Source organism: Mus musculus, chromosome 10, assembly GCF_000001635.26.
Source record: "Mus musculus strain C57BL/6J chromosome 10, GRCm38.p6 C57BL/6J".
In the NCBI taxonomy this organism is placed as follows: Eukaryota; Metazoa; Chordata; class Mammalia; order Rodentia; family Muridae; genus Mus; species Mus musculus.
In genome coordinates, this window is record NC_000076.6 from 79,344,846 (window position 1) to 79,367,263 (window position 22,418).

The 22,418-nt window shown below is 37.5% G+C and overlaps 1 protein-coding gene across 1 annotated transcript in view; it reads left to right on the top strand.

The window, feature by feature from the left end:
* The first annotated feature begins 11,745 nt into the window (after positions 1–11,745).
* The window catches only part of Vmn2r82 (vomeronasal 2, receptor 82), a 40,176-nt gene continuing 29,503 nt past the window's right edge, over positions 11,746–22,418 (top strand). Inside the window, exon 1 of the mRNA NM_001101572.1 lies at positions 11,746–11,960. Coding sequence (NP_001095042.1) covers positions 11,746–11,960 — 215 coding nt within the window. The remainder of the gene's footprint in view (positions 11,961–22,418) is intronic.

The window sequence follows — 22,418 nt, forward strand, 5'->3', positions numbered from 1 at the left end:
CAACTTAAAGGGCCAGCAAATATCTTCAACAAAATTATAGAAGAAAACTTCCCAAACCTAAAGAAAGAGATGCCCATAAATGTACAAGAAGCCTACATAACTCCAAATAGACTGGACCAAAAAAGAAATTCCTCCTGACACATAATAATCAGAACAACAAATGCACTAAATAAAGAGAGAATATTAAAAGCAGTAAGGGAAAAGGGTCAAGTAACATATAAAGGCAGGCCTATCAGAATTGCACCAAACTTTTCACCAGAGACTATGAAAGCCATTAGATCCTGGACAGATGTTATACAGACCCTAAGAGAACACAAATTCCAGCCCAGGCTACTGTACCCAGCCAAACTCTCAATTACCATAGATGGAGAAACCAAAGTTTTCCATGACAAAACCAAATTCACACATTATCTTTACACGAATCCAGCCCTTCAAAGGATAATAACAGAAAAAAAAAAAACAATACAAGGATGGGAACCACGCCCTAGAAAAAGCAAGAAAGTAATATCTCAACCAACCAAAAAGAAGAAAGCCACAAAAACAGAATGCCAACTCTAAAAACAAAATTAATAGGAAGCAACAATTACTTTTACTTAATATCTCTTAATATCAATGGACTCAATTCCCCAATAAAAAGACATAGACTAACAGACTGGCAACATAAACAGGACCCAACATTCTGCTGGTTACAGGAAACCCATCTCAGGGAAAAAGACAGACACTACCTCAGAATAAAAGGCTGGAAAACAATTTTTCAAGCAAATGATATGAAGAAACAAGCTGGAGTATCCATTCTAATATCGAATAAAATTGACTTCAAACCCAAAGTTATCGAAAAAGACAAGGAGGTACACTGCATACTCATCAAAGGTAAAATCCTTAACAGATACAAAAATATCCTATCCTATCAGACCACCATGGACTAAGGCTGATCTTCAATAACAACATAAATAATGGAAAGCCAACATTGACGTGGAAAATGAACAACATACTTCTCAATAATACCTTGGTCAAGGAAGGAATAAAGAAAGAAATTGAAGACATTTTAGAGTTTAATGAAAATGAAGCCACAACATATCCAAACTTATAGGACACTATGAAAGCATTTCTAAGAGGAAAACTCATAGCTCTGAGTGCCTCCAAAAAGAAAATGGAGGGAGCACACGCTAACACCTTGACAAAAAACCTAAAAGCTCTAGAAAAAAAGGAAGCAAATTCACCCAAGAGGAGTAGATGGCAGGAAATAGTCAAACTCAGGGGCAAAATCAACCAACTGGAAACAAGAAGAACTATATAAAAAATCAACCAATCAAGGAGCTGGTTCTTTGAGAAAATCAACAAGATAGATAAACCCTTAGCCAGACTCACTAGAGGGCACAGGGACAGCATCCTAATTAACAAAATCAGAAATGAAAAGGGAGACATAACAACAAACCCTGAAGGAATCCAAAACACCATCAGATCCTTCTACAAAAGGCTATACTCAACAAAACTGGAAAACGTGGACGAAATGGACAAATTTCTAGACAGATACCAGGTACCAAAGGATCAAGTTAACCATCTAAACAGTCCCATATACCCTAAAGAAATAGAAGTCATTAATGGTCTCCCAACCAAAAAAAGCCCAGGACCAGATGGGTTTAGTGCAGAGTTCTATCAGACCTTAAAAGAAGATCTAATTCCAGTTCTGCACAAACTATTCCACAAAATAGAAGTAGAAGGTACTCTACCCAACTCATTCTATGAAGCCACAATTACTCTGATACTTAAACCGCAGAAAGATCCAACAAAGATAGAGAACTTCAGACCAATTTCCCTTATAAATATCGATGCAAAAATACTCAATAAAATTCTCGCTAACCGAATCAAAGAACACATTAAAACAATGATCCATCCTGACCAAGTAGGTTTTATTCCAGGGATGCAGGGATGGTTTAATATACGAAAATCCATCAATGTAATCCATTATATAAACAAACTCAAAGACAAAAACCACATGATCATCTCCTTAGATGCAGAGAAAGCATTTGACAAGATCCAACACCCATTCATGATAAAAGACTTGGAAAGGGCAGGAATTCAAGGCCCATAACTAAACATGATAAAAGCAATCTACAGCAAAACAGTAGCCAACATCAAAGTAAATGGTAAGAAGCTGGAAGCAATCCCACTAAAATCAGGGACTAGACAAGGCTGCCCACTTTCTCCCTACCTATTCAACATTGTACTTGAAGTCCTAGCCAGAGCAATTCGACAACAAAAGGAGATCAAGGGGATACAAATTGGAAAAGAAGAAGTCAGAATATCACTTTTTGAAGATGATATGATAGTATATATAAGTGACCCTAAAAATTCCACCACAGAATTCCTAAACCTGATAAACAGCTTTGGTGAAGTAGGTGGATATAAAATTAACTCAAAAATGTCAATGGTCTTTCTCTACACAAAAGATAAACAGGCTGATAAAGAAACAACACCCTTGTCAATAGTCACAGATAATATAAAATACCTTGGTGTGACTCTAACTAAGGAAGTGAAAGATCTGTATGATAAGAACTTCAAGTCTCTCAAGAAAGAAATTAAAGAAGATCTCAGAAGATGGAAAGATCTCCCATGCTCATGGATTGGCAGGATCAACATTGTAAAAATGGCTATCCTGCCAAAAGCAATCTACAGATTCAATGCAATCCCCTTCAAAATTCCAACTCAATTCTTCAACGAATTAGAAAGAGCAATCTTCAAATTCATCTAGAATAACAAAAAACCTAGGATAGCAAAAACTCTTCTCAAGGATAAAAGAACCTCTGGTGGAATCACAATGCCAGACATAAAGCTTTACTACAGAGCAATTGTGATAAAAACGGCATGGTACTGGTATAACGACAGAAAAGTAGACCAATGGGATAGAATTGAAGACCCAGAAATGAACCAACACACCTATGGTCACTTGATCTTCGACAAGGGAGCTAAAACTATCTAGTCGATAAAGAGACAGCATTTTCAACAAATGGTGCTGGCACAACTGATGGTTATCATGTAGAAGAATGCGAATTGATCCATTCCTATCTCCTTGCACTAAGGTCAAAACTAAGTGAATCAAGGAACTCCACATAGAACCAGAGACACTGAAAGTTATAGAGGAGAAAGTGGGGGAAAGCTTCGAGGATATTGGCACAGGGGGAAAAATTCCTGAATAGAACAGCAATGGCTTGTGCTGTAAGATCGAGAATTGACAAATGGGACCTCATGAAACTGCAAAACTTCCGTAAGGCAAAAGACACCATCAATAAGACAAAAAGGCCACCAACAGACTGGGAAAGGATCTTTACCTATCCTAAATCAGATAGAGGACTAATATCCAATATATATAAAGAACTGAAGAAAGTGGACTCCAGAAAATCAAATAACCCCATTAAAAAATGGGGCTCAGAGGTAAATAAGGAATTCTCACCTGACAAATACCGAATGGCTGAGAAGCAGCTGAAAAAATGTTCAACATCCTTAATCATCAGAGAAATGCAAATCAAAACAACCCCGAGATTCCACCTCAAACAAGTCAGAATGGCTGAGATCAAAAATTCAGGTGACAGCAGATGCTGGCGAGGATGTGGAGAAAGAGGAACACTCCTCCATTGTTGGTGGGATTGCAAGCTTGTACAACCACTCTGGAAATCAATCTGGCAGTTTCTCAGAAAATTGGGCATGGTACTACTGGAGGATCCCGCAATACCTCTCCTGGGCATATATCCAGATGTTCCAACTAATAAGAAAGAAACATGCTCCACTATGTTCATAGCAGCCTTATTTATAATAGCCAAAAGCTGGAAAGAACCCAGATTCCCCTCAGCAGAGGAAAGGATACAAAAAATGTGGTACATTTACACAATGGAGCACTACTCAGCTATTAAAAAGAATGAATTTATGAAATTCCTAGCCAAATGGTTGGACCTGGAGGGCATCATCCTGAGTGAGGTAACACATTCACAAAGGAACTCACACAATATGTACTCACTGATAAGTGGATATTAGCCCAGAAACTTAGAATACCCAAGATATAATTTATAATTTGCAAAACAAATGAAACTCAAAAAGAATGAAGACCAAAGTGTGGACACTTTGCCCATTCTTAGAATTGGGAGCAAAACACCCATGGAAGGAGTTACAGAGACAGAGTTTGGAGCTGAGACAAAAGGATGGACCATCTAGAGACTGCATATCCAGGGATCCATCCCATAATCAGCCTCCAAACGCTGACACCATTGCATACACTAGCAAGATTTTGCTGAAAGGACCCTGATATAGCTGTCTCTAGTGAGACTAAGCCGGGGCCTAGCAAACACGTAAGTGGATGCTCACTTTCGGCTATTGGATGGTTCACAGGACCCCCAATGGAGGAGCTAGAGAAAATACCCAAGGAGCTAAAGGGATCTGCAACCCTATGGGTGGAACAACATTATGAACTAACCAGTACCCTGGATCTCTTGACTCTAGCTGCATATGTATCAAAAGATGGCCTAGTTGGCCATCACTGGAAAGAGAGTCCCATTGGACTTGCAAACTTTATATGCCCCAGTACAGGGGAATGCCTGGGCCAAAAAGTGGGAGTGGATGGGTAGGGGGTGGGGGGTTATGGGGGACTTTTGGGATAGCATTGGAAATGTAAATGAGGAAAATACCGAATTTTTTAAAAAAAGAAAAAAGAAGTGAAGAGAAGAGAAAAGAAAAGAAAAGAAAAGCCATATAGAAACCTACCATTGTAAAAGCTTGCATATATATAAATATGAAAATCAGGTCAGCATTAAATTTAGGCGACAAGGTGCACTAGACATCTTATAAGGCAAAATAAAATCTCTCATAATAATAATGAATAATACACAATGTTGACCATGGCCTAAGTCCCTTACATTAGCTTTATCCCTCATAATTAGGTTTTTTATTAGATATTTTCTTCATTTGCATTTCAAATGCTATCCCAAAAGTCCCCCAGACCCTACCCCCACTACTCCCCTACCCACCCACTCCCATTTCTTGGCCCTGGCATTCTCCTGTACTGAGACATATAAAGTTTGTGAGACCAAGGGGCCTCTTTTCCCATTGATGGCCAACGAGGCCATCTTCTGCTACATATGCAGATAGAGACACAAGCTCCAGGGGTACTGGTTAGTTCATATTGTTGTTCCAACTATAGGGTTGCAGAGCCCTCATAATTAGTTTTTATTGTAATAGCAAGTTCTGCAAATGATACCAGAGGATAAAATTAGTTATTAGTGGCACCCTACCAGGAACCATAGTAACTAGAAGAGGGTCCTGACACTATAACAGTGATACACTGTTATAGAAGTGGCACAAATACTAGGAGAGTAGTAACAAACATTATTTTACGATTAAATTTGAAGCCCAGACTCTGAGTTGGAACAAGTATCTGATATGATCCAAAAGGGTAAGAAGCTAATCCAAAACAAATAGAGAGGCCATGTTCCTAAAGGGCAAAACTGCTGCTAAATAAATATAGCACCAAATGAACTTAATAAATAAATGATAAATGACGTGGGGAAAACTGCCGGCAGTGGTTAGAAAGAACCAAGTTAATACCTAAATCAGGAGTTCCACGAGCTTCTGCTTCTGCATGTTGGACACAATGACTCAATAGCTTTTTTCCTTCTTAATTAAAGTATCCTGTCTCTGTGTTACCTTACTCCATTTCCCCTTTATCCCATGAATGTGTCTCTCATACTAAAGATTTTTCAAATTCCAGTACATTTCTTCACTTTCTGGTGGTGGACTCTGTATAAATTTAGCAGTGTATGGCTGTTTAATTTTCTTAATTTATTTCTGAACATAATTTCTTCAAACTTTCACTGATAGCCAAACATTAATCCAGAACTGCCATGGTGCAGTTATTACATTGTTCCTAAAATAAGAGCACCTACTGGGCTGTTAGATTATTTTTCCAGAACCACTGTTTCTACCTGCACCTGGGCCATTAGGGTTATGATGTGCTGTCCCCCCTATGCCTCAGTTTTTATTGTTTAAGAATCATTATGTCAAGGAACATCTACTTTCACAGAATTCACCAGAGCAGAAGAATGAAATGGGAAAGTAAGATTTAATGGAATGATTATGTACACCGCACCAAGTACAACTGAAAAGCAGTCACACCAATGAAATCTATAGAGCTGTTGTCCAGAAATCAAGCCATGATAAATGGGAACAACATTTTTACAAACAAGCTGCCTAACAGCTTCTGAGATTTCACCATCCAGACCTGATGAGGGTAGGTCCTTCTTTCTGGTGGCAAGTTCCCTGGAGAGCTATGTCTCCTGTTTACAGGGTCACAAATGCCATTCTAGCTCAAAGGAACAGAATCCTCTCTCCTTCAGAGATAACTGCAATTATGTTAATATCTACAGTCATGAGGGCACACACACACTCACACAATTACAAATAAATCTTATAAATAACCTTCAATTCTTAACATAAAATTCAGAAATATGTTGTAAGCATCTGTTTATTGAAAAATAAGGCATGCCTAAAGTTTCTACTTAGCATTTGCATGTAACAAAATTTCAAGAAATGAAGCCTGTGAATTTAAATAAAAGCAAGGATGTGTTTTTTAGAGTGTTGGGAAAAAAGAATGGTAAGGAAAAGGCAGAAAATAATATATGTATTACATAATAATCACAAATTATAAAAAGTACTTTTTAAATGAAAAACAATTTTCAGTACATGGAATTTTTTTTAGTTCTTGTTTTACATTTTTTATTATGTATTTTCTTTATTTACATTTCAAATGCTATCCCAAAAGTCCTCCCCCCCTCACTCCCCTACCCACCCACTCCCACTTCTTAGCCCTGGCATTCCCCTGCACTGAGGCATATAAAGTTTGCAAGACCAAGGGGCCTCTCTTCCCAATGATGGCCAACTAGGCCATCTTCTGCTACATATGCAGCTAGAGGCACAAGCTCCGGAGGTATTGGTTAGTTCATATTGTTGTTCTACCTATAGGGTTGCAGATCCCTTTAGCTCCTTGGGTACTTTCTCTAGCTCCTCCATTGTGGGCCCTGTGTTCCATCCAATAGCTGACTGTGAGCATCCACTTCTGTGTTTGCCAGGCACCAGCATAGCCTCACAAGAGACAGCTATATCAGGGTCCTTTCAGCAAAATCTTGCTGGTGAATGCAATGGTGTCAGCGTTTGGAGGCTGATTATGGGATGGATCTCCGGGTCTGGCAGTCTCTAGATGGTCCATCCTTTCTTCTCAGCTCCAAACTTTGTCTCTGTAACTCCTTCCATGGGTGTTTTGTTCCCAATTCTAAGAAGGTGCAAAGTGCCCACACTTTGGTTCTCGTTCTTCTTGAGTTTCATGTGTTTTGCAAATTGTATCATGTATCTTGGGTATCAGTCTGGCTGCTCCTCAGAAAATTGGACATTCAGTATCTCAGCCATGTTCTTAATTACTATATGTATTATAGAATTATACTCATATCTGTATCAGCCAAAGGATGTTATTCTTATTTTATTACATCAAAAAATATTTTCAGGCAATACTTATAAGATATCAATTCCTAAAGAGTTCATATGCAATTTAGAAGACATAATACAAATAATTCCTTTAATTTTGCTTGGTGAAGTCCATGAGCTTTATGAACCAGTTGATAAGGTTGCTGGTGTATATATGCTTGATTTCTGACCACCAGATGTTAGATAATAAACAGTTGCTTCTTCCCAACCAAATCCTGATTAGCTTCTTTACAGCAGTACTTGCTTCTCTGTATCTATCCTTGTAGAAGAAGGAATTCAACATGGTGTTTATTGTTCATGAATTATTTTATGTATTTATTGTTGCTCGCGCCCAACTGGCCAGGAAGAACGATGCTGCAACAGGATCCTTCTCACACCCGCTCCTCACATCTCCCCCCTTTTTTCTTTTTTGGCAGAGAGAATGTCTGTAGATAACGCCCCCCCCCCCCCGCAGCCATGCCCCTTACCCATCCTTGGGAGACAAACAGCATTGGTTTGATCCCTGTCTTAGGTTGGTGACATGCCCAGGGAGTCTTATTACTGACTACCTCTCTATCATGCCAAGCCACACCTGGGGAGATTGTGTTTTGCTTGCGGCAGGTGCATCAAAAGGCCAGGATGTTGATTAATCTATGGCCAGATCTTAATTGCTGCAAGCAAGCCTCATGGGTGAAGGCAGAGGTCTGATCCCCAGTGTGCAAGCATAGAGGCCCTACACAAAACCATCCCTTGGGCTCATCACCCAGAGAGGTCTTGGCCAGCTCCCGTGTCATTTTTCCTGGGGGAAGGGAACTAGGACACTGAACCTTCATGCAATCAGACATGCCTTCCACAGGATGCCAACAGCAAGCTATCCTCTGTGCAGTGCTTAGCCTCGCACCCCACGGCATAACGCAGCATAATTTCTTTTAGAGCGGCAAACCGAATCTGAGGAGATTGTCCCACCTCCACTGCAGCAAAAGCCTACACTACCGTGGCGAAAGTGCGGACCCGCATACTCTGCACCTAACACATGTGCCAAACACACAACACACACACTATAACAAGCATACATCCCAGGGCTCTCATCCCCACTCATCTTCCCTGAAGCAAGGGATAGATAGCCAGAGGGGCTATCTCTTTAAGGGGAATTCAGGGATCAAAAAGGCATGGGAAAACTTGAACATCATGTTGAACTGGTATCGGCTTCTGGAACACCGAAAGGATCTCCCATCTCGGCTCCATTGTTTGTGCTGTGGGACCATCCACCACATCCACAGGGGCAACTGGATCAGGAGCCTCATTCTTGCAGCATCTCACCAACCTCTCCAGCACCCAAAGAGGTTCCGTCTGGTCCTGTGGAAACACACAAACAGACCCTCTCGCCCACATCAACACCTGATCTGGTCAATCCCCAGTGGAGATGGACACAATACCTTGTGGTGATGAGACCATAACCTCAATCACCTGTGTGTCCATCTGGGGAGTCAATATGAGAGTCAAGTTTTCACTAACTTCCCCTCTGATAGGCAATGATTTCCACGCCCTTATAGCAATCTGATTCACCTGCTCAAACACCTGCAGTGGATATCCTGTTTGTTGTTGTGCAAATCGACCTTGACCAAGCAACATATCCCTATCCCATGCTGGATTTCCTGCAACAGCGTTAGCAGCTGCCTGTTCATTTGCAAATTCAATAAGGAAGGCTTTCTAATCTATTTTCACCGACGCCGTCCGATTGGGCAGGCTTAGTGAAGGCATGCCTTTCACCTGGGCAGTATTTAGATTGGAAAATAGGACATCCCAGCAAGGAGAATCTAACCTCTCTCCAAACCTCCAAATCTCCGGACAGAAGGTCTGCCTGTAGGTGGCTGCTGAGGAGGCATAGGGAGGGGGAGCAGAAGCTAATTCGACTTCCTCCTCCGCCTCGGCTCTTTTATTCTTGTCCTTTCTGTCCACCTGATAACACTGTGTCTCCTTTCTTTTTCCTTTTTCTTTTTAAGCCCTTCTCCCCTTCTGACATACTTTCTTGTTACTCTATAAAGATTTTCTGACCTGTCTTGACTGCCTCTCGATTCAAACAGTAACAGAGTCCATATATCAGAACAAACAAGACCAAAACTATCAGACCTACCCACAAAGGGTCAATGGGAGAAAAAAGCATAACTACACAGCGAGGATCTATTGATCACTACACTGAGCTTATCATAGTTCCTTAACTTGTCCCAAAACCAGGAACCTTAACTTGTCCCAAAGCCAGGAACCTTTCGTTACCTTGTGCCTTCTTCCTGGCAACTTTATGCTTGCCTCTATTTTATCCGAGGTCCTTCCCAAACTCCTGGGAGCAGTTCACTTACCGTGAACTTACCCTGCCTGCAACCACTGACTGCTGAAAGTTCTGAACTCGGTGGGGGAGTCGGTTCCCCGTACGGGCCACCAATTGTTGCGTCCGCTCTCAACCAGCAAGAACGACATGACCACCAGTCCTTCTAACAGCAGTTTATTCAGTCCTCATCTCTCTTCTTTCTCTTCATCAATACCGTTCCCCAGCTGAAGAGTTCTGAATCCATGCGGGATCCTTCTCAACAGTCTGTTTTACAGGAACCTTTATTAACCACTCCTTCCCCGTGATACAGTTCTGAATCCTCCCTGTAGCAGGGGGTCTTCGCTCGTGCCTGAAGATGTTTCTTGTCCCGGGTTTCAGCACCACTTGTTGCACGCGCCCAACTGGCCAGGAAGAACGACGCTGCAACAGGATCCTTCTGCACACCTTTATTCAGTTCTGTTTCTTCTTGTTTATATCTCTCTTGTTTATATCTCCCTTGTTTATATCTCCCTTGTTTGTATCTTCCTTATTTATATCTCCCTTGTTTATATCTCCCTCGAATCCTGGGCCTCTCACTCTTTTATACTCTCAGTTCCCATCCATGCACAGCAGGCCACGCCACCTCACCAGGCATGCAGCTTCAGCTAATCAGGGGCATATCTCCATCAAAATGGATTCACCAGTATCCTGGTACACCTGCGCAGCTCTCAAGATGTTTGTGGCTTATATGAGGAAGTCAGGTGCAAATCATGCGACTTAGCTGCAGTCCCTGGTGCCTTTGGGACTGCCGCCACACCCGCTCCTCACAATTTATGTTCCAAATTTTGATCCTACCCTAAGTCCCCTATTCTCTGAGTTCTTCAACCCAAACTTCCTCTCGTTTACCTCTCAGAGGGTGTTCCCCACATACACTACTCCCACATCCACACCACGCCAACACCACAACCAGGCATCACCCTCCATGGAGCCTCAAGTCACAGTAGATTTGGGCACAGAATACTTGCTCTTGTTTTATCTGCAGAGTAATTCCATGAAATGCACATAGAGATCCTCAGCACATAATATGTAATTTGGAGAAATTGGGGGGGGGGAGTATTTCTCTAATATGCTCATGTCAAAAAGGGGGAGAAGTGGTAAGGAGGAAAATGAGGATATATAAATTCAGTGATCCAACATGGATAAAAATAGAGAAAAATAGCCAAGATCAAACTTAAGATCAAATTAGTATGGTTTCTACAGTGAAATTAAGTTATGCATCTGAAGTGATAAGTTCACCTTCACATTAGGATATATAAGAATGAGACCCAAAAAGTCAGGAGCAGTGAACTGGCCAATTATTTGTATATAAACATGCATGTATCAAAGACAAAATGGTCTCAGAATCCTGAGACTCGTAGGAAAGTCAAAAGCATTAATTTTTATGGACTTTGATGTCGCTTTAATTAAACCATCAATTCGTGGTATGTCTTTTTTTCTTCTCTGTTCCTGTATTTCCAATGATGATTATCTTTGATGACATATCTGGACATTATCTTGAAGGACTCTTTCAAAAAACATCTGTCTTGGTACACCCCTGTGGCCAAAACCAGAGAAGCAGAAAGCAACCCTGGGGTTTTTTCAGTCTTGGAGTAAATAATTGTGATTCTGACTAGAAAAGAAAGTATGTCCTGTTAAGCGGTAATCTGTTTATCACTGAGTGCGGTGCCTCAGGTGGAGAGCCTGAAGGATCAAGTGCCATAGAACTCTCAAGAGGTGGAGGAAAGGATCCCTGAAACGTCTCTAGATGATTAGAGTGACATATTCAGTCAGAATGTCAACAACAATGCAAATATACAAGCACAGTAACTCAAAATATATATGTTACACACCATGGGTTTTACCACCCCTTGACTTAGATCTTAATGGAAATATCACTTAATATGCTGCTCTCTTGGCTTCTTATCGTTTGGTTTTTACAGATGCCAACTTTCACCTGGATCATTGCAACTCATATCTGCCCAACTGACACTAAACACCTAATACACTCTGATGGAACTGTTGTCATTGGTGCATTTTTTCCTATTTTACATAATTCACGTGTAAGTAAAATAATAGATTGGAGATATTTTCCTATGGACTCAGATGATTATTTTGGGTAAGTGCTTTGTATTAACTAATTTTACATATTCTTGTCTCCTGCTTTTAATATGTATTCTAGCATTTTCCCAAGTATTTCTCATCGTGGGGCTCCACATATTCCCTACCAAGTTCTCTAATTTTGTTTTCTTAGTGCCTCTTTCTGTCCTGTAAAGTGAGAAGAAAAATGTGTCATTGCATAGTTTTATGTTTAATATTTGATTGCTGCAGTTTGTTCTCCTTTTCCCATGCTGCCTGTCATTCCTCAGACTAAGAGTGCACTCCATGCCAGTTCTGTACTAGAGAGGGAATTGGCAGTAGCCTGACACAATAGTTCAGAGAACTGGGGAATGACCGTCCAGATTGTGTTGGAGCAGACAATGCCTTTGAAGTCTGTGACTTTGGAAGCACTGCAAAGTTTCTAGAGTGATCTGTGTTGCTTGTATCAGCTAATTCTGATTTCAGTTCAATAATGGCAGAGTAAGAAATTGACCTACCTTCACTGTTATTTTGTATCATTACTATTTTGTATAGTATTGAAATATTTTCACATCATTTGATTTCAGATTAAAACATATTTAAACCATATGTTTCCTTTATACATTACTTGACTTTGAGGATTTATTCATAAAATAATATTCAATGATATTTTGTGCACTGATAACTCTTCCGTAGTTTTTATTCTGCAGGAACAGCAGATCTAGATAGACAGTTTATTTCAATTTCCTTGGTGAACTCAGAGAAAACCATGTAATACTTTTTCAAAGAAATAAAATGTATTTTGTATCATGCTGAAATTTCTATCACTGTAGTATGCACATAAACTAAAGAACTGAAATGGAAAACCAAAGCATGTATTCAACCCTGAACTCACCATGGGGGAATAAACATGGGCAATGAGTATCCAGCTTGTGGTTAGTTGCTAGAAAATTGCTGAAAGACTAAGTAGGTTCTTAGGAACGATACACTGCTACTCTTTGCTAACAAATTGGTATGATGATAAGGTGTAAGTTAGGACAAGACAGTGCAGAAGGGATGTAATTCAGAAATGAAACATTTTTAGATAGAGAAGACATCTTTGTATATTTTGTCATAAGATTTAATCGTGACCAGTGTAATTGAAAAGTTCACAGCTTGGGGAAATATTTAATATGCATATTTCAAGGATACATATTTTTTTTGTTTTGCTAGAAATAACACTGTATTTGATTTCTCTTTTCTTTTCATGTGCAGTATCTCAACGCCAGGCAGCACTTTGCACTATGCCCCATGTCTCTCCAGATAGTATAGTGATAGCAATCTGACTGCAAAAACACATGTGAAGTAAACAGATTTAAGTGCCCAGCTCATCAAAAACAAACAGTTGCAAACGGCTTTTCAAATTATTTAACATGATATAAAATAAGGAAATAGAATTTGCAAGTTGTTTTATTTACCATGTATGATAAATATACTTATTTGCCCTATTTAATTTATTTTAACAATATTTAATTTTATGCAAACAGGGTATATGAAGAGACATACATTAATATCTACTAATCTTCGTTGAAACCCCTGACTAAACCTTTATAATACAGTGAAGGAGTGCATAGCCATTTGACATGGATATTTCTGACAGTGGTCAGTGCATTTTCTGCACACTATGAGTCATTGTGCACAAGTATCATGATTGCAATGAACACAAATGATTGTGTGCTTTAGTGTGGCTAGAAAGATATACATCAACATTTCTGTTTTAATTTACTGTGTGTAATTAAATTTATTTTCTGATTATTTTTATTAATTCATTTTGCAATAATTCAAGGCAAGATGTATTTTTGTTCTTATTTTATGTGTTTTTTAATTCTTTGGAAGCATAAACGACAGTAAGACAAGCATTGGAACTTCAAGCTAAAGTGTTTTACACAGAAAACAAAGTCTGAATATTTGATTTATTTTATATAGTGGAATTTTAAAGCTATAATTTTTTCATTGAAATATTGCTAGTTATGTTACCAGTTACATGGATATTGGATAAATATTAAACCACCAAAAATATCCTAATTACAGAAGTATAGTGGTTTTGGTTTAAGATCATGTAAATTCACAAAATAACATTCCAATAGGACAGTGGAAGTGAAAATACAGGCTAATAAACAAAAGAGCAAGTTCTTTATATAAATAAGACATCAATATTTGTTACATTGTGAACATCCTTGAATCCTTCCTTTAGTTCTCCTTCTTACTTGCTTTGTCAAAATGTGTATTTCACAGCTTAAGTCCACTTATAAGTGGGAACATGGCATGTTCATCTTTCTGGGCCTGGGAAAGCATGCTAGGGATAAGTTTTTCTAGTTCCAAATTCTATTCTGTCGTTCTTTAATCATTTTATTTTATTGCATTTTGAGATGATCTCCCCCTTCTTGGTTACCGCTCTACCAACACCCCATCCCATCTCCAACCATCCCCTCAACTTTGTGTCTATGAGGGTGCTCATCTACCCATTCACCCATGCCCACCTCACCTCTCTAGCATCACACTATGCTGGAACATGAAGCCTCCCTCCCTTCTCACTGATGTCAGATAAGACCATCCTCAACTTCATATGTATATGTATATTTGACTCCCTCCATGTACACCCTTTGGTTGGTGGCTTAGCCCTTAGGAGAGCTCTGTGGTCCAGTTAGTTGATATTGCTCTTATTATTGGGTTGCAGTCCCCTTTACTTACTTCAGTCATTCCCGTATGTCTTCCACTGAGATCCCATGACTAAGTCCGACAGTTGTGAATAAGTATTTGTATCTGTGTTCGTCATGTGCTGGTAGAAGCTCCCAGGAAAGAGCCATATCTGGCTCCTGTTCACAAGTACTTCTTGTCATCAGCAATACTGTGGAAGTTTGGTGGCTGCAGATGAGATGGATCCCTAGGTGAGGTGGTCTCTGAATAGCTTATCCTTCTGTCTCTGTTTCAATTTCTTTCCCTGCCTTTCCTTTGAGCAGGAACAATTCTAGGTTCAAATTTTTGAGATGGATAAGTGGCACCATCTCTCAACTGAGTGTTGTGCTTCTCTCCAGGAGGTTGTCTCTATACTTTGTATCTCCATTTGTTGAGTATTTTGGCTAAAGTCATCATCATTAGCTCCTGAGAACCTCTCAGTACCCTAGTATCTGGGACTTTCTAGTGACTACCTCAGTTCTGCATCCCCCTCCTCTATATGTTTCTATGCAATTTCCTGATCCTCTGTACCTCTGTGTTGTACCTGTTGCTGCCCCCCTTTTCTCTCTCCCTCCTTTCTCTCTTGGTGGTTCCTCTCTCGGTCTAGCTCATGTGGTTATTTTGTTCCTACTTCTATTCAGGACTGAAGCATCTGCACTCTCCTCTTCCTACTTCTAAGTTGCATATGATTTGTGGGGTATATCATGGGTATTCTGAGTTTTCAGGCTAAAATCCAATTACCAGTGTATACATATTATGGATATTCTTTTGTTTCTGCGTTATTTCACACGGGATATCCATTTGCCTGAGAATTCCATGAAGTTTTTGTTTCGAATAGCTGGATAGTAATCTGTTTGTGTAAATGTACCACAATTTCTGTATTCATTCTTTGGTTGGGGGACATCTGGGTTGTTTCAAGCCTCTGAATATAATAAATAAGACTGCTATAATCATAGTCAAGCAGATCTTACTACAAAAGCCTATGCTCAACAAAACTGGAATATCTAGAAAAAAAGGGATGATTTTCTAGACAGATACCAACTACCAAAGTTAAGTTAGGATCAGATAAACCACTTAAACAGTACCATAATTATAAAGAAAAAGAAGCAGCCATTAAATGTCTCCCAGCCAAAACAAAACAAAAAAACCAAAAAAACAAAAAAGAAAAAAAACAGGACCAAGTTGGTTTAGTGCAGAATTCTATCAGGCCCTCAAAGAACACCTAATCCAATACTTCTAAAATTATTACATAAAATAGAAATAGAAGGAACATTACCCAATATGTGCTATGAAGCCACATTTGTACTGAAAACTAAATTACACAAAGACCCAATAAAGTAAGAAAATTTCAGACCAATTTACCATATTAATGTCAATGCAAAAATACTCAATAAAATTCTCACAGTTTGAATCAAAAAAGACATCAATCCCATCATCCCCAATGACTAAGTGGGCTTCATCCGTGTAATGCACGGATGGATCAATATAAGGAAATCCATCAACTTAATTATGTAAACAATCTCAAACGGGAAAAAAACACAACACCATCCCGTCAGCTGCTACCAAAGCCTTTGTCAAAGCACAACACCCCTTCATGTTAAAAGTATTGGAAAGATCAGGAATTCAACATCTAGATCTAAATATAATAATTGCAATATACAGAAAACCAGGAGACAATGTCAAAGTAAATAGAGAGAATCTTGAAACAATCCCACTAAAATCAGGGACAAGACAAGGCTGCCCAGTCTCCCCATGTCTATTCAATATATTACTCAGAGTTCTAGCCAGAGCAATTAGGCAACAAAAGATAATGACAGGGATACGAATTGGAAAGAAGAAAGTCATGGTATCACTATTTATACATGATATGATAGTACACATAAGCATCCCCAAAAATCCACAAGATGGCCCTTGTAGCAAATAAACAACTTCAACAAAGAGGTCGGATATAATATTAACTCACATCAGTAACCTCCAACTACTCAAAGGATAAATGGGCTGAAAAAGAAATGATGGAGAAGACACCCTTCACAACAGTCACAAATAATATAAAATGTCTTGATGTGACTCTAACCAAGCAAGTGAAAGATCTGTATGACACAAAATTCAAATCTCTGAAGAAAGAAATCAAAGAAGACCATAGAAGATGGAAAGATCTCCCATTCTCATGGATTGGTAGGATTAATAAGTAAAAATGGGCATCTTATCCAAGACAATTTACAAATTCAACACCCACAAAAATACCAAATCAATTCTTCACACACATAGAAAGAGTAATTCTCAAATTTATCTGGATTAAAATAAACAAAAAATAAACAACAAAACAGCACAACGAAAAAAATCATTCTCAACAATAGAAGTTCTGGGTGGAATCATCATCCTGGACTTCAAGCTGTACAATGGAGGAATAGTGATAAAAACTGCATGTTATTGATATGGACAGGCAGGCAGATCAAAGGGAAAAAAGTGAAGACCCAGAAATGAGCCCATACACCTATAGTCACTTGATCTTTGACAAAGAAGCCAAAATCATTCAGTGGGGGGAAAAAAAGAATTTTCAAAAAATGGTGGTTGTTCAACTTGTAGTTGGCATGTAAAAGAATGAAAGTTGATCCATCCTTAGCTCCTTGTACAAAGCTCAAATCCAAGTGGATCAAGGGCCTCCACATAACACCAGGTATATTGAATCACATACGAGAGAAATAAAGAAGAACATTGAACACACTGGCACAGAGGAAATTTTCATAAACAATACACCAATGGCTAATGCTTCAAGATCAAAAATTGACAAATTGAACCTCACAAAATGGAAAAGGTTCTGTAAGGCAACGGGTGATATCAATAGGACAAACGGCAACCCACAGATTGTGAAAAGACCTTTCTCAACCCTACATCAGATAGAAGACTGAAATCCAAAATGTCTAATAAAAAACTGTTTAAAAAAAAAAAAGAAAACAACAAGTTAGACTCCAGAGAACCAAATAGCCCTACTAAAAATGGGATTCAGAGATAAACAAAGGCTACTCAATTGAGGAATATCAAATGGATGTTCAACATCCTTAGTCATCAGGGAAATGCAAATCAAACAACCTTGAGATTCTACCTCACACCAATCAGAATGGCTAAGATCAACTACTCAGGGTAGAACAGATGCTGGCTAGGATTTGGAGAAAGAGGAACACTCCCTCATTGCTGGAGGAATTGCCAGCTGGTAAAACCACTTTGGAAATCAGTCTGATGGTTCCTTGGAAAAAATGGATATAGTTCTACCTGACAACCCATCTATACCACTACTGGGCGTATACACAAATGTTGTTCATTTATGTCATTTTTAAAGAGTTGAGTAAAAAAAATAAATTAAAAAAATAAAGAGTTGAGTAATACAGCTCAGTGTAAAATTTTCACTTTTTAATTCATTTTTATTGAGGGGTATATAGATTGCTTCTGGATTCCGGCTGTTATGCATTAAGATGCAAAGAACATAGGTGAGCTAATGTCATTGTGGTAAATTGCCAATAATTTTGATATATGTTCAGGAGTGTTATGACTGCTTGTTGAGGCCTTTATAATCAAAGTGACTATAATTTGCCATGAATGGAGGAAGGTACCCTTTTCTTCAGGTCCTCGACAACATCAACTGTCACTTGTTTCTGATCTTAGCCAGGCAGACATGAGTGATATGAAGTCACAGAATCGCTTTGGTTTGCATTACTCTGTTGATTGCTGAACATTTATTTAAAAGTTTCTCAGACATCTGATATTCTCCTGTTGAGAATTCTATGTTTAGATCTGTACAGCATTTTAACTAAAATATTTGGTTTGTTAATGTCTAGTTTCTTGAGTGTTTTAAATATTTTGCATATCAGTTATGTGGAAGACATAGAGTTGGTGAAAATAGTTTTTGAATTCTGAAGACTACTGTTTTGATATATTGATGTTTCCTTTGTCTTACAAGACCTTTTTATTTTCATGAGCTTTCCTTTTATTAACTGTGATAATGTACAGTGACAGTATTATTGGTGTTCTGTTCAGAACGTTGTTTACTGTTTCAATGCATTCAAGGCTATGACCTACTCTCTCTCTTAATAGTTTCAGTGTTTCTGGTTTTATGTAAATATATTTGATCCAACTGAACTTGAGTTTTAAGTAATATGCTAGATGTGCATTTTTTTGCATTCTATACGTACTGGATCTAGTAAGATTTCACCATTTGTTTTGAAAATACTTTCTTTTTTACAATTGTGTATTTTTGAAATCTTTATCTGGAATCAGGTGTCCTTAGATGGATGTATATAAGTCAGGGTATTCCATTCTATTCTATTACCCAACCTGTCTTTTTTAGCTAATGCAATGTGGTTTTTTATTATTGCTTTATAATACAGATCGAAATCATGGTGAGTGATACAGTGGGATTTTCTTTTATTGTACAGAATTTTTTTAATCTAACTGGGTTTTTATTTCTACATATGAAGCTGAGTATTCTTCTAAGTCTTGTAAAGTATTCTGTTGGAATTTTGCTAAAGATTACATTGAAACTTGAGATTCCTTTTGGCTTAACAGCCATTTTCATTATGTTGATCCTACTGATATATCAGCACAAGATGTCCTTCTGTCTCCTTATATCTTTTTCAATTTCTTTCTTGAAATAATTAATGTTTTTATTATAAATGGTTTTCGATCACTTGGTAAGTTTTAACACACATTTTAAAATATAATTTGTGGATGTAGTTAAAGGTGTTATATTCCTAATTTTTTTCCTCAACCTGTTAATTGTTGCAATATAAGATTTTAGTAATACACACATGCACACATAAGTATATATATATATATATATATATATATATATGTGTGTGTGTGTGTGTGTGTGTGTGTGTGTGTATGTATATATACATATGTATATATACATATGTGTATATATATATATATATATATATATATATATATATATATATATATATTAGGTTTTTCATTAATCCTGCAATTTTGGAGTATGAGTTTCATGATAGAATTTTTGGTTACTTATCTATATTATCGTGTCATCTGCAATTTGTGATTTTTTGATTGCTTCCTTTTCAATTTGAAATCCCTAAAAATCCTCTACTGTATTACTGTTTTATCTCCAACTGTACATACTATGTTGAATTAATCTGGAGATAGTGTACAGCTTTATCTTGTTCCTGATTTTTGAGGAATTGCTTTCTTGGATACAGGCTTGGTGTAAACTGCCTTTATTATGTGTATGTCCTTTGTATCCCCAATCTGTACAAGACTTTTATCATGAAGAGGTGCTCAATTTGTCAAAAGGCCTTACAGCATCTAATGACATGATCCTGTACTTTGATTTAGATTTTTCATTATGTGGATTGCCTTGAGAGATTTTTGTATATTGAGAAATGGCTGCATCTCACAGACTACACGTGGTTGATCATAGTGCATCCACTATTTTTAGTGTTCCTACAATTCCTTTTCAGGTACTTATTGAGTATTTTTGCATCTATGGTCAGGAGGGAAATTGGTCTATAATTGATATTTTTTATTCTTTGTGGCTTTAGTCATTAAAGTGTCACTGGCATTTTAAATGAACTGTGTACTGTTTCTTCTGGATATGTTTCAAGGAGGATTAGCATTAGTTCTTCCTCGAGAGTCTGGTTGAATTCTGCTCTAAACCACCTGGCCTTCAGTTTTTGTATTTGTTTTAGTTGGGTGATTTTGATGACTTCTATTTCCTTCAGGGCTATAGGGCAATTTACGTTGCTTATCTGATATTGATTTAACTTGGATAAGTAGTATTTATGAGGGAAATTGTCCCTTTCTTTTACCACTGGGTGGAATATGAATCTTTAAAGTAAAAACATGATTATATGGATCTCTTTGGTAAATGTTGTTTGCCTCTTTTTGTTTCTGACTTTGGTGATTTGGGTATTTTCTTTGTATCTTTTAGGCAGTGTGGATAAATGTTTTTCTATCATATGGCTTTTCTTAGAGAATCAACTCTTGTTTAATGTATTCTTTTTTTGTTCTGTTTCTGTTTTAATAAATTAAGCAATGAGTTTGAATATTTCCTGCCATGCAGTCATTGTGCATGTGTTTGCTTCTTTTCCCTAGAGCATACAGAGTGCCGTTAAGTTAAATGGAGATCTCTGCAATATTTTTGACGCAAATACTTTGTGCTTTAAAGCTTCCTCTTAGCAAAGATTTATTGAGTACTATAAATTTGAGTGTGATGTACATTCATTTTCACTCAATTGTACAAAGTATTTAATTTCTTACTTTATTTATACATTGATTTATTACTCATTCAGAGTTGTTCAGTTTCCATAAGTTTGTAAGGTGTATGTTGTTCCTGGCATTGTTGATATCTTACTATATTTAGGATTTGTCTGATCATATATACTGCTTTATTTCAATTTTTTATGTATTTAGACATGCTTTGAGAAAAAGTCTGTAGTAATTTTCTAAGAGTGTTCGATCATGTGCTCAGAAGAAATTATTTTCCCTTGTGTTTGTGTGAAATACATTTAGTTATTTGCTATATACATTTGGTTCATATTGCCTGATACCTCTATGATTTCTATGGTTACTCTTTGTCTGGAATGAACAGACCATTAGTGAGAGTGGGATATTGAAGCAACAGTCTACAAGTGTGTGAGGGATGGTGCATAATTTAACCTTTACTAATGGTTCTTTTCAAGTCTTGGTACCCTTGAATTTAAGGTATAGTTTTTGAGAAGTGAAATATAATATTGGTAGATTTCCTTTGATAAGTATGAAGTACACTTCCCCATCTTTTTATAAGTATGTTAGTTCTAAGTCTATTTTGTTAGACATTAACATGTCTACCTTAGCTATCTTCTTGGATAATTGTTTGAAAATTGTTTCTAGGCCTTTACTCTGAGATAATGTCTATCTTTGATGTTGAGGAGTGCTTGCGTTAGGCAGAAAAGTTGACATCTTGTTTTTGTCAGCATTTGGTATGGTGGTATTATTTGATAAGGAAATAAGTACAATAATAATGAGAGATATCAATAATTAAAGATTGTTAATTCTTGTAATTTTGTTGTAAATATTGATGGTGGTGGTGGTGATGGGTGCGTTTTTGCTTTCCTCCTTTTATTATGCTGGTTATTATTTTATTATTTAATGCCTGAAGTTTCAGGAGTACAACTGACTTCCTTGGGTTAGAGATTTTCTACTTGTACATTTTTGTCCTTTGTGTTTCTCATGGAGTATCTTGTTTTCTTCTTCCATGGTGATTGGAAGTTTTGCTGGGTATAATACTCTTCATGGATATCTGTGGTCTCTTAGAATATACTTAAGTCAGGCCAGGCCCATTTGATTTTAAAGCCTCTGTTTAGAAGTTTGCCCATACAATTGTCTTAGGCATGACTTTATATATTACTTGGCATTTTTTTCATTGCACTTTTAATCTTTTTGTAGTTGATGTTTTCTTTTCTTTTTTATTTAGTGTTTTGATTATTATATAGCAGGAAGGTTTTCTTTCCTTGTCTTTTTGTATTCTGTAAGCTGCTTGAATGTTTTTAAGCATCACTTTTTAGGTTAGGAAATTTTTATTTTAAGAATTTGATAAAATATATCACGAATTTTTGACTTGGGCATTTTAAACTTCTATTATTTCTGTTGGTTTAATATTTGCTCTTTTTATATTGTCCCTAATTTCCTGGATATTTTTTGGTCTGAAATTTTTTAAAGTTGACATCTTCTTTGAAGGATTTCATTTTATCTATGCTGTCTTCTATGACTGGATTTTTTTTTCTGTCTCTTG